Source organism: Triturus cristatus, chromosome 2_1 (assembly GCF_964204655.1).
Source record: "Triturus cristatus chromosome 2_1, aTriCri1.1, whole genome shotgun sequence".
Classification (NCBI taxonomy): Eukaryota; Metazoa; Chordata; class Amphibia; order Caudata; family Salamandridae; genus Triturus; species Triturus cristatus.
This window is the reverse complement of record NC_140581.1, coordinates 119,412,440-119,425,208: the sequence shown is the minus strand read 5'-3', so window position 1 is coordinate 119,425,208 and position 12,769 is coordinate 119,412,440. Positions and strand designations below refer to the sequence as shown.

General features: G+C 44.1%; 1 protein-coding gene across 9 annotated transcripts in view; it reads right to left on the bottom strand.

Annotated features, from left to right (window-relative positions):
- The window catches only part of LOC146863858 (uncharacterized), a 343,419-nt gene that overhangs the window by 205,294 nt on the left and 125,356 nt on the right, over positions 1 to 12,769 (bottom strand). For all 9 annotated transcript variants that reach the window (XR_014976576.1, XR_014976580.1, XR_014976577.1 and 6 more), the window contains one exon: positions 7,443 to 7,493. Coding sequence is in view for 4 of the 9 variants with exons in the window: in XM_085640690.1 (XP_085496816.1) it covers positions 7,443 to 7,493 (51 nt within the window). In the remaining 5 variants the exon portion in view is untranslated. The remainder of the gene's footprint in view (positions 1 to 7,442; positions 7,494 to 12,769) is intronic.

Here is a 12,769-nt window from a genome sequence, read left to right as displayed (position 1 = left end):
TAAAACAGACAGTGCAGGTTGGTGGTGCTACACAGCCATCGACCACGAATGCAAAGGTATGAAATGCCCCCGGTGTACGGCATCTTTTCCTCTAGGGACAGAACACATGTGTTACATCACTAAAGGCTGGCCTCAGACCAAAACAGAACACTACATAGTGTTTAATATAGAGTGTACCTAAGAGACCCTATGGCACCAGCCTAACTATATTTTTGTGCACCATCTAACTTCCGATGAAAACTGGGAGTTTGAAGGCCCTTCTTGCGTGAACGAATTCCTTAGCACATTCATGCAGGCACAATTCAAAGGGTATACCCCATGGCCCATAACTCAAACCATATGACTCATTCTTTATTTCGCAAAATATGATTCTTGAAAAGATGCCTGCAGAACTTATCACCCAGGGCTCCAAACTGATGCTACTTATGGTTGTACCTTTACATATAAGGTTCATAGATACTTTGAATTTTCTGCCCATGAAATTGAGCAAGTTGCCAAAAGTCTTTAGTTTTCCAGGTTGTAAAGGTAATTTCCCCCACTTTTTTAACACCTGGGAAAATGAGAATTATGAGGGTCCCATACTTCCGCCCGACAGCTACGGTGTTGAGAATATGATGCCTGAGGAGAAAGAGAGTTTTCTACAGTGGTAAAGTGAAAACTGCGAAAGGACATTTCATTTAAAGACCGAGTTGAAAGCTTACTTTCAGGCTTATGTAATGATCTTGGGAAAAGCTTGCAATCTTTTCGAAGGCGTTGTTGTAGAGATGACAAAACAAGAAAAAGTTCTGAAACCCAATACCCCCAAGATGACAAAATCCATAGAGTACATTGACCCTTTTCAATGCATCATGCTGCCTCCCATGTGTATGTCTACTAGCAAATGTTTTTACAACCTGGAAGCATAGCTCTAGTGCTTGCCTACCTGTATAACCATACACAGAAATTATATTCTACCTCCTCTACTCAACGGCTTATACATCTCTGACACGAAAAGCATCTTTATCCAACACACCTTGCAGCGTGGTGAATACTGTGTGGACCCTAATTTCCTGGATGGGTATGCTGTAATAAACAGTGTGCCAACGGCCTTAGAATACATTGGTTGCTTTTATCACCGTTGTCCCCACTGCTACAAACCCCACAAGTTTAATAAGCTGTTGGGGAAAAAATGTGAACACTTGCATAGGCGTACTCTGTTAAAGGCGCAATATGTTAATCACTGTAATTTTGTTCTGAGATCCCTCTGGGAGCACAAATGGCTAGATATTTTAACATCAGATGCGGAACTCTGTTCTTTCATTGAGAGCAATGAGTTACCAGAACCTTAGAAGCCCTGTGGCGCTTTATTTGCAGGTCGTACAAACATTATACAGTTGTATAGGGCCATGGGAGAGGGTGAGAGAATACATTACTGCAATTTCACAAGTCTCTATCCATTTGTGAACAAGATATTATATCCCTTAGGTCACCCCAGCATCATATGTAGGGACTTTGAATCATTAGACAAATACTTTGGGTTAGTTAAATGTCACCTTACATAGTAGTTGGTAAGCTAATGTTCCCCCTGTGTTGGGCATGCTCCGAAAGTAAAGAGACTAGCGAGTGCATACACACTGACGTACAAACAGTGCTCACCAGGACCTGGTGTAGCATTGAGGTACAGGCGACCCTAGAGAAAGGATATCAACTTAAAAAAATACATGAAATTTGGCACTTTGAGAGGACTACAACCCAGTTAGTATACTAACTCATTTGTCAGAGCTAAGCAGGAGGCATCGGGTTTCCTGAATGGTGCATTAACGAGGCCTCAAAGCAAAAATACATCTTTGATTACTAATGGCTAGAGCGGTCGACCTCGAAACTGGGGAACCGGGTTCGAGTCTCGGCAGGGAGGTTCAACATTCGGACTCCGTTATTTGTTTTTTAGCAATTTTGGGGATGCAGACCCCCAACTTGGTGATTATCTAGACGATATGACCAGTGAGCTAGAAAAAACGGGGCTACAGCGAACACTTACTTTGTAAAAGTACAAGAGAGGTCTCTCGTGGGGTCCCAGGATAAATCCTTGATGAATAACTCTGCAGGGGTAAAACGACAGGAAATGGGCAGCACCATCTTAAATAGAACAAGTGTCCGATTTGCCCCGGAAGTGGCATGTTCTCTTACACCCTTTTCCCATATGTCTTGTTTAAGGTAACTTTTTTAGATTCTCTTTTTTGGGAAGAATTAAATAAACAACATTTTAAATCTCATAAAAACTTTTATTTTTCTCCTCTTCACTTCAACACATTGTTGGTGTCCTTTTCTCATGGGAGTCTTTTATTTTAGTTATTGACCCTTTTTCTCTTTACTCACATCCTTGAGAAAGACTTGTCATATAGGGCGAAACACGTGTCTTCAAATAACTCATTCTGAAAAGTTAAAAAAGAGTGAAATGGATTTAACCAAGTAGTGAATGAAAATAAAAAAAAGGTATCTTCACTCAAACCAACCTGGATTACTGTGTTGTGTCATAATAAGGAATTATCCTACTGACCAGAACAGAACTCTGGGAAAGGAGGAACACCCCCACTCTCACATAAGTATCCCTGTAGAAGAACACTGTTGAAAGCTGTGTGTCCAGGGCGTTGTGGCTGTAATTTAGAATACTCTCAATGTAGGCTCCGTAGGCATACATGTTATCACATTGCTTGACAAGTCTATCGCCGAGGGTAATGCACACCTGATTAAACATGGTCACTATGGGGTAAGCGATCGTCGCCACTTTAGCGGCGGGAGGTATGTTGAAACTGTCCTGTTTTTACAATTTTACAAACAAGATGCAGCAGAGTACTGTTGAAATCCAAATTCATATCCGTGGATCCTGGCATAAAAACCTCTGTCGGGGCCAACGGCATCAAATCGACTAGAGGCGATACGTCTATGAAAATACAGTTTGCAATACTGGTCTGAGTGGGCTTTAGAGAAAACAAGTCTAGCTCTGATTTGGCACATTCTCCCGATGCACAATGTACATAGGCCATGTTTCAGGTTGCTGTGTTTTAAAAACATATTTATGCTAGTGGGTGTTCTCTTGTTCTTCGAGGCTCTCTCCACCTTAAGGATATTCTTTTCTAAGTGCTTTTTGAAGAGCACCACCTTTTTTATAGGAAGCCTGTGGACCACTATGCCTCGAAAACCTTTGCTTCCTTTTACTACTTGTGCGTGACCCGTGCACAAGGCCCGCTCCTTCTTGGGGTTGTTTGTTCATGCATTCGGCAACAACAGAAGTCACAGATCCCACCACATCCTGGGCAATGATTGAGGCCTCCGCTTTAACATAGGGTTTTGCTATTTCATAGTCTCTTCTCAAGAGAGACATAGCTCTTCAAAAACACTATGGAAAAAACCTCCAAGTTACGCCCCATACATAACAGGGGCCACTTGAAAGAATGGTGCCCCTCCATATCCGGCCTGCTGTCTGTAATAGTCCCTTTAGTGCTCGGGTTCGCCATATGTTTTCATAATCACCATGATGAGTTCATAATATTCGTTGTTGTGTCGCCGTCTTAAATGAAGCTTAACAATAACTTTTTCGTATTTAAAGGACACTGGCTCAGATTGAAGGTCGAAGATCATGACAGTCATAGTGTCAAAATGTTTTTTAGAAATTGCTACGTAGTCAGGTTTGATACATTGAATATTAATCACTGTGCTATTTTTCCCCTTCACCTGGACGCATCCTAACAATGGTGAATAACTATCTTGATTCTCTGTGGCTCTACAATGTCACTATAGACGCAGAGTGTATAGAACCCTTAGTTAATATCAGGGCACATGGGGTCCGACTCTACCTGGTTTTTTATATGCTGTACTGTTCCTAAAACTCCTCTTCATTTACCATACAGCTAAACTCCGTACCGCGGTTTGGAGCTTTAAGAAATGCCTTCCTTCTATTGTTATCTAATACTAGCTGAATGTGTGAACAACGTTTCGATGCTGGGTATGGATTTGTTGATGGCCTCGACAAGCCCCGCAACGCTGGATTAAAGCCACGAGGAAAGCCAGCTTGGATGTTCCTGGGGTTCTTGATCACGCTTTATGGTAAATATGGCCTCGAGCATTCTAAATGTATTCCATGTTCTTGGGTATTGGATTTTGGTCACGGCTACATCCTTGTCCCCTTTTAGGTCCACATGTTTAGCCAGTTTCACCATATAATTAGAAATGTTACTGTCCAGAAACGTCCTTCAAGGTGTTGGATGGCAAGGTAATATAAAATGTTGTTGTCACCATATTGTCGCCTTCAGAGAGCCCCCATACCAACACACCCTGCAGGGAACTTGCCGGCACCCAACCGTTAAATTTCTCGGACCGCCCCCTTCCTTTAACAAAGGCCTGTCTGTTAGCCCCGCTACCTTTCCATTTTAGAATCTTTACAACCCTGTACACCCAGTATGGATCATCCGGTACCTTTTGTAACTCTTCGTTGTAAAGGCACCCAATGCCGTTTTGCCATCGTAGTCCTTTAACCTTAAATATATATACCTTCTTTAAGCACCACACTCTTCACTATAAATATTTCCTTACTAGAAGTCTGCTGGTAGCCTTTCGTAAAGACCACTTTTAACTTTAAAACCCTAACATGATCACCTCCTTTTAAAAGAAGCTTCTTTACCTTGGCAGTGAAATGGCTCCTGTACACCATTCTCAACACCGCTAAGGAATTATTGGTTGTTACCTCTACAGGAGATGTTTTGTTGCTTCTGTTATAAGCATCTATAAACCCCTGTAGAACATCCACATAAAGGTAGGTGTTGGTGGTCTTGAAATATCTCCACATCTAAGATTTTAAGGTTCTGTTAAAATGCTCTATAACAGCTGCTTTTACCTCTGTGTGCATTACAAAATGATGAACAGCGTGCTGTTTTAGTAACTTCTGAAACAAATGCTTAGGGGCTCCTTACATGTATTCTAAGCATAATACGATGGGGTCTACTCCTCCACATCACATCATGGTCACCTGATCTCCAGGGGCTCTGGTTCGTTGAGGGATGCCACATAGCCCTAACCACGTGGTAGAACCATGAGCACGTGACTAACACATGACCAGGGTGATGTCATAACACACGTGGCCCAACACGGTCAGGTGACTCCCCAGGAAGTGACATCACTTCTGGCGAGTGCCCCCATAGGCCTGGAAATCCCGGTAATGGAAGTGAAGTCATTACCGGGGTAGGACAACTGTCATTTTTGCTTGATGTGGAAGGTATCCCTCCTTACTACTAACACCTGGCACAACTCAAACTATGGACTATGAAAGAGAAATAAGATGCACAAGAACAATCCACAAACACCACATGATGAAATAGTTAACTTTCTTGGAGAATGCAAGATTTAGTAAAACATGTGAAATAAGACAGGAACTAAATTGCTGATATGCATTTAAGTTTTTAATATTCATTGGGCCTCATTTACAATATTTTGATGCACGGCAGAGATAAAACATACGGCGCATTGCTCTCCTTTTCCCCTGCGCTGGTGCACAATAGGCACCGACGCAGACACCCTAGCGCCATGGTGCAAGGGTGTCTGAGTTGTAGGGGTGATTAATTTTGAGCAGGAAGAGAGACCTTCTTGCACAGAAACAATCACAAGAGTTGTTTTCCTCTTTCTGTGTGTGCTGCAGAATTCAGCAAATGTAGTAAAAGGAAAAACCAGGAGAAATAAAGGTTTTTTTTCCTTGTTACGCCTCCGGAATCTGATGCATTCTCAGGTTTATGAAAACTTGTAAATCAGGGACTGCATCAGGTTCCATGAATGTTCCATGGGAACACCCCCAGCAACACCCATGGAACACCCTTTTCACGCAGTGTAATGCGTGACAGGGGGCCATATTTACAAGGCCATGAAAAGCCACCCAGGGTGGCTTTACGTGGCCTTGTAAATATCGGCAGGCACACTGCGCCGCCGGTGTGTCCGAAAAAGTGACACACTGGTGGCACAATGTGCTTGTAAAGAAGCCCCTTTGTTTGTAAATCAATCCATGTTTTTGGCATTAATGTTAAGGGCATGAAGACAGGGCCTGTTTTAACACCATAGTGCAAATAATTGACTTTACTGTATGCACATAATTCGGGCTTTCCATCTGATTTGGATATTTAGATCAACTTCGCAAGAGAACAAGAACCCTGCTCATCTTTTGAATCAATTTCGCGGGGACCAAATACAGCAACGCAACTTCTAAAGGGGCCAGGAATCTGCAGCCAGGGGGTGAGGTGTCTCAGTGAGGGAGGCGTCTCAGTGAGGGAGGCTAGCATGACGAGGGGTCTCAGCACAAAATACATAACACATGAATAGCATTCTAACACTTACCATTACCAAGGGCAAGGTACCAAATCACACGTGCTTACATCCACTCCTAAGTGTGAAGAAAGGAAAGGGTGGGAGTGATAAACGTCTGGCATCACGCATGGATGAAGACTCCGACTCCATAAACCATGATGCTAATAGCATCACTGGCCTACAGTGGATACCACCATAGACCACAATTGCAATGAAGGGCTTTAAAATGGTAAGCCCTGGACTGTGCGTCACAGTGCAGAAAGTTGATTTACTGCCTGGCTTCCGTCTCCTGCTTCAGAGTGATGCGGGGTAGGCAGCCTAGGACAGACAGCCCAGACGTAAATACCTCAATTTGTTTAGAGATTCGATAGTATTTCTCAATAAATCGATCTATTTAATATTTTTTTATGTAAATTGGAATTTCAGAGGGGCGCGACCCCAGAGCCCTATCGAAGAATCCCCACCTATTATTGCTACAGACAAATATGTCACAAAACAGTAATAAATATCCTCCAGCTCAGCCGTGGAGTACGTCCAGCACCAGAACTCACCACTCACAGGTTACTGCAACACACTGCCATAGAACATAATGGAAGCAGGGAGTTAAAAAGGTGGCAAACCAACTAAGAGGAGACGCAACCCTTTAACAAAATGTGGAGCTCAGTGTTACATTATCTAAATGAGGATAGTAGAGGCATCTACTGTCCTACAAGATTACAAGCTCTGGGCTTATTTGACATTGGCCACCTAGGCGCTAGTTCAGAGGGCAATATGCCTGAAACGGATGAGGGGTGGAACATGGTCTAATAGTACTCATGTACTCAATGACTGTCACTGGGGGTGAAGGGAAGGGCAAGAGGGCGGAGGGTCAGGTTGGGAAGGTATTTTTCAAAACTTGATAAAAAATATTGAAATCTTAAATATATTTACATTTAGGACATGCAAAGACACTGAAATGTGCTAACCGTAACATGCTTTTGTGATAAATTAAGTCACAAGTAGTCAAGGACAGCACTTTACAACAAACCAGGTCTACTGTCAGAATACCAAGTAATCATTCTAATTTAAGAAAGCTAAGGGTGATTTGGTTGGGAGTGTGACTTTGGGTTGATAATTACCTTTCCAGCCACCCTTCCGTTGGTGATGAGACAAACTCCTCCTGCTTGATCCTGGGTAAGAAAAAATGAAAAGGAGATGTCTGACTTGCGTGTTTGCAGCTTGTCACTTCCTTTATACATAGATTCAATACAGCTGGTCACATTCCAGTGCTCAGTGGTGGGATTTGCATCTTCATGCAGTATATCACCATAGCTCCAGGACACAACTCATTGAACAATGATCTGGCACATAATTGAATTATATTTTAAGTAATTACTCTTGCTTGCAATGTGAATTTCTGTTGTTGTATCACCATTTCAGATCTCTAGAGGGCAGTTGGGCTGAGCAACTATTAAAAAAACAAAATATGGAATGTGCCAGGCTCTGCTGGTGAGGGTGTGCTGGCTGGGCACACTATGCAAGCACTGGAATATTTTTATGGTGCCCTTTCCGAACCTAGAAGGGGCATTTGGGTTGCCCAAGGGACAGTGTAGTCCCTAGCAGGTTAGCGGGTATTGTCTCCTGAGCTTTGACAGCCTTAAGTGATCACACTCCTGGTCTTATTAGTAAGGTCACAGCTTCTGGATAAATGGCCAAGTCTTAAATCATTGATCTTCTCATCTGTCTGGGCCTTACACCGCTTTAGCCTCTTAAAGTCAAGGATTACTTGAGGACAGCAGCAGATGCAGCATAATCATCAGCAGTGAGGATTTTTGGGAGATTTTAAAAGCCTGTAACAGAAAAGTGCTGAAACAGGGCTTTATTCACAGATTGCATTTGAAGTTTGTGCGTAATCCCACAGTAGTATTACATTTTGTAATACCACAGTAGTATTACTCAGGTACTAGAAAATGCAATTCACTAACATACTTGCGGACCCCTCAGCCTCCGCCACTACCATCTTTTCTGTGCAGAGTTCTCCACCATATGTGTGGAGGTCTCCTGACACGTAGGTTTATGTTTTTGTAGTAAATGTGAGTGAGACGGGAATAGCTGTAAAATGCGGATTACTTGCACATAAATGGGAGCCAGCTGTAGGAGAGGGAATAAAGAGGGGTTTAGATAGGGATAGACAAATGCAAACAAGGTTACTACAGCCAAAGACGTTGCAAAACATTAGTAAATATACTCCAGCTCAGCGTTGGAGTATGTCTAACACCAAACATGGAGAACAAACAGGGTATTGTAACACACTCCTATAGTAGATAATGGAAGTAGGGTGTTAAAATAACACCCCATAGGAAGTAATGTTAACCAAGCAAAACTGGCTCCAACGTCTCTGGCACCTCCTCGCTCATGAAAAGGTGGCATATGAGTTAAGAGGAGATGCAACTTGCTTTAACAAAATGTGGGACTCAGAGTTACGTTACCTAAATGAGGAGTACCTACTGTTACAGGGTGCGTGCAGGGACTAACAGTGGGCCCAACAGCGGTCGCCAGTAAAGACACACACACTCAGTGTCACAGTGTGAGCCGGAATTCACAAGCGACCCGGGCCCGTTTATTTAGGCCCTCTGGCCACGCCTGGCCAGAAGGTGATACAATGTGTGGCTTTACTTCTGGGCCATGTCCCGGGTCCCGCCTCAGTGGGACTCGGGGTCATTACATCCTTCCCCAAAATTGCGAAGTCAACAGATAAAGTCTTGGAGCCTCCGACTGGGAGGGGGGTGTGGTCTCAAGTTATAACTCTCATGGCTGGACCGCAGACTCTGTGGTGATGGCATGACTGTGTCAGCGCTTGGTTGATGGTCGTGGCGGATGGTTGAAAAGGGTTTGCCGCACTCTGATCTCCAGTGGGGATGGAAGACATTTCACCCGTAGCCTCTTCTTTTTGTCTGACATAACTGGACTCATCTTCGTCTACACCAGATGGTGGCACCTCCTTGAACCAGGAGACGTTTCTGTTTTTTATGTCTGTACCCTTTTGGGCGGTAATCGCAGTGCCGTTCACTCGTAGGACAGTTCACAGACCTGCTTAATATGCTGTCTTGAACTTCCCCCCACTGTACCGATTCCGCACCAGCACACAGCTCCCAGGCATGATGATGATGCGAGTCTTGGCTCCCAGCTGTCGACTGGCGTGCTCATTATTCCTTTTCCGCTGAACCTAGGTGTTGTTTGGTTCATAGGGCACTGGGGACCACGCTTTGGCCACAGGGATGGTGTCCCTCGGATGTCCAGCAAGCATCAAGGACCACGGAGATCTCTGAGTTGTGCAGTGAGGTGTGCTGTGGTATTCTCGCAAGAAGCGTTGTAGTGCTGTTTCGGGGTCAGCTTGTTCGGCCACTGCGATTCGTAGGATCTTGTTTAGTGTCCTCATGAAGCGCTCAACTTCACCGTTGGTTTGTGGCAGTGGCGTCACTAGGGTTGGTGTCACCCGGTGCGGGTAACTCATGGTGTCACCCCTCACGACTTACCGCATGGAACTCCTCCGCCCGAGTCCGCCAGTGGACACAGTTGGCAAATAACGGGACCATACAGAATCCTTAGTAACGTTTGTAAATGTAGGTCCTATATTTACAAAATGTGCCTGTTAACAACAGTGTGATAATGATTCATTAATCAGGTTGTACAGTGGGCTACCAGCTAGTCAACAGTTTTTTGGAATTTATAATATCATAGGTATGGTACTTTTTACTGGTGTGGTGTTCCCACTATCCAGCAACACGATAAATCAGTGGTCGAAGTGGGGGAACTGTGGGCGGAGAATCAGAGGGCGGGAATAACCCAAGGATTGGATCAGTAGGCAGAGCCAGAGGCGTGGCCAGAATGCGGAAACATCCCAATTTTTTGTATTTGTTTGGTTTCACTGCCCAGTTTTATCAACCAATGGATACACATGATTATTTAAGGTTATAATGAGTTATTGACAGTAAAATGTGTTCACAAAGTGGGATATGCTTCTAATCACAGAATGTCCCCAAATACGATAAAATGTGGAAGCACAAGCCATTTGTCTCCGAGCCATGGAGTTTCTGTCATCAGCACTTCTCCCTTTTCCAAAACAGCAGTTCAAACATGAATGGCTAAAAATCCTAGTTTGCAAATGTTTTCTAAATAATAATGGCTCTGCCATATTTGCCTCATAATGCATGATCTGCAGCATGATCTGACCATTTAAACTAATAAATTGTTTGTAGCTCAAACGTATCAAAAGTTAATAAAAAATGTGACTTGTGTTGCTGCGGAGTAGATGACAGTTAATAGCTCACTGTTCTATGTTAGGATTTTAACTTATAAACTGCAAGTAAGTCTCTCTGACAAAAGCAGTAGCCCACTCGCCTATTTACATTATGTACACTTTGTGATCTGCATGAAACATGTTCTTTGCAGCAGGTACATTAACCCTCTGAGCTACCTTTTCATGAGTCAAATCTTCCATTAGACAAAATTCCAATCTCTCTCTAGGAAGAACATTAATCACCAGAGTCATCATGACATTTTTATTGTTACCGAAAAATTACTGGAGGCCAGGAAGGAGGCAGCAAGCGCTTTTAAAACCATAATATACTTGCAAAAATGATGCCTCCACCTAAAGTGAGCACCTGGTGCGGTCACACCGGTTGCACCGCCCTAGAGCTGGCCCTTCTCAAGGGTCCTGTGATCTCAGTGACAGGGTCAGTGTTCTAGGGTGTACTGCTTCATAGGCCTGCGCGCAAGACTGGAGGTGAACTTCAGTATGAATAGTGGTGGACAAGCCTTGAAGGTTAACCTACACTTGTCATGCTAGTGTCCACCTGCTGGTGCTACGACACCGGGGCTTCTAATGTCTTGCAAAGCCTTCTAAGGTCTAGCATGAGAAAGTGCTCTCTCAGGAGAGTGGTCTGGCGGACTGTTTATTAAGGCTGAACCTGGTTCCCCAGTTCCAAATTCAGCAGCTCTGGCCATAGTGCCACATCCTCTCCCCCACTGAACACCATACTGCCCCACTGAGAAAAACTCAGACTGCCTTCAACTACAACCCAATTGTTGCCAGCTATAAACACCTGGATGCGGCTCAATTTAAATTACGCACTGGGCAAGAGCAATATGTGGCCTACAAAAAAAAGTGACAGCATCCTGGAAAAAGCAAACAATCATAGGGAATGCAAAATTTTGCAAACCATGTGAAATGTAAGCAGGAACAACATGGTTACCTTAACGCGTTTACACTCACTGTTCAGAAATCAGTGAGTGTTTTTGCCTGAAAAGTTAAGGACATGACAACAGGGCCCTGAATGGACCCATTTCAATGGCCATTGCTTGTATCCTTACAAAACGTAAGCAGTATGGTATAAAAAGACAACATCCCTAGATACAGAGCAGCAGTACAAATTTTGTTTTTCAATCCTTACATTGCAGTACCTCCAGGATTGGTGCACTAGTTCCAAGCCCAGGGAAAACAAAGCCAAGACAACAAAAATAGCGCTTCACTGGCAAACAATGGAAAAGTGGCGCTAATGTGTTTGGGTGTGAATAAAATCAATCTGGACAGTTTGCTACCACTCTGTCTTACTTTATTTAGTTATTTATTTTTCATAATTTTAAACTTTTATTCCCGATGCTGCATTTTGGAATTAAATGTCAGAAAAAAACAACATTGATTTCCAGCAAAAGTGATTTTCTTTTTTGGATCCATTTCACAGGGAAGCAAATAAAAGAAAGGAGAGGAGACAGTGCGCACTGCGCACAGGCACCTCCTCCTCCTAAAAGGTTAGGTTTCTCTGCGCACACCGGCCCTGTTGGTGTCACCCCATGTGAGGGTGTCACCCGGTGCGGTCCGCATCCCCATAGTGACGCCGCTGGTTTGTGGCCATTGTGGCGTGATGCGACGATGGTGTACCCCTAGTAACGTGAGCAACTCTTTGAACTCTCCTCCCTGAAAGGGAGGGCTGTTGTCAGTTTTCAATTCGTGGGGTAAACCAAAAAGTGCAAATGTCTTTTCCAAGACGGGTTGTAAATGCGTGAAGGCAGTGGATCACTTCCACTAGAGGATACTCTGAATAGCTGTCTATGATCACAGCTGTTACTCTCCCATCTGGGAAGCTCCCAAAGTCGAGGCTGACTTGTGACCAGGGTGTGGCGGTCGGCGCTTCTGTGATTACAGGAGCAGGGGATTCCTGGCTGCTAGTGAGCTGACAGGTTCAACAGTTTCCGACCAGGTCGTCCACGGCTGTCTCTAGCCTCGGATACCATACCTTCTCTCTCATGCGGGACTTCATGTGCATGGTCACTTGGTGCCCTTCGTGGGCGAGGGCTGTCGCTCTTTCTTGGAGGATCGCTGGAATGACGATTCAGGATCCTCACAACACTAGACCTTCTGCTGCTGCGCTCAGCTCATCTCTCACCCTCCACAGTTTTACTAGGC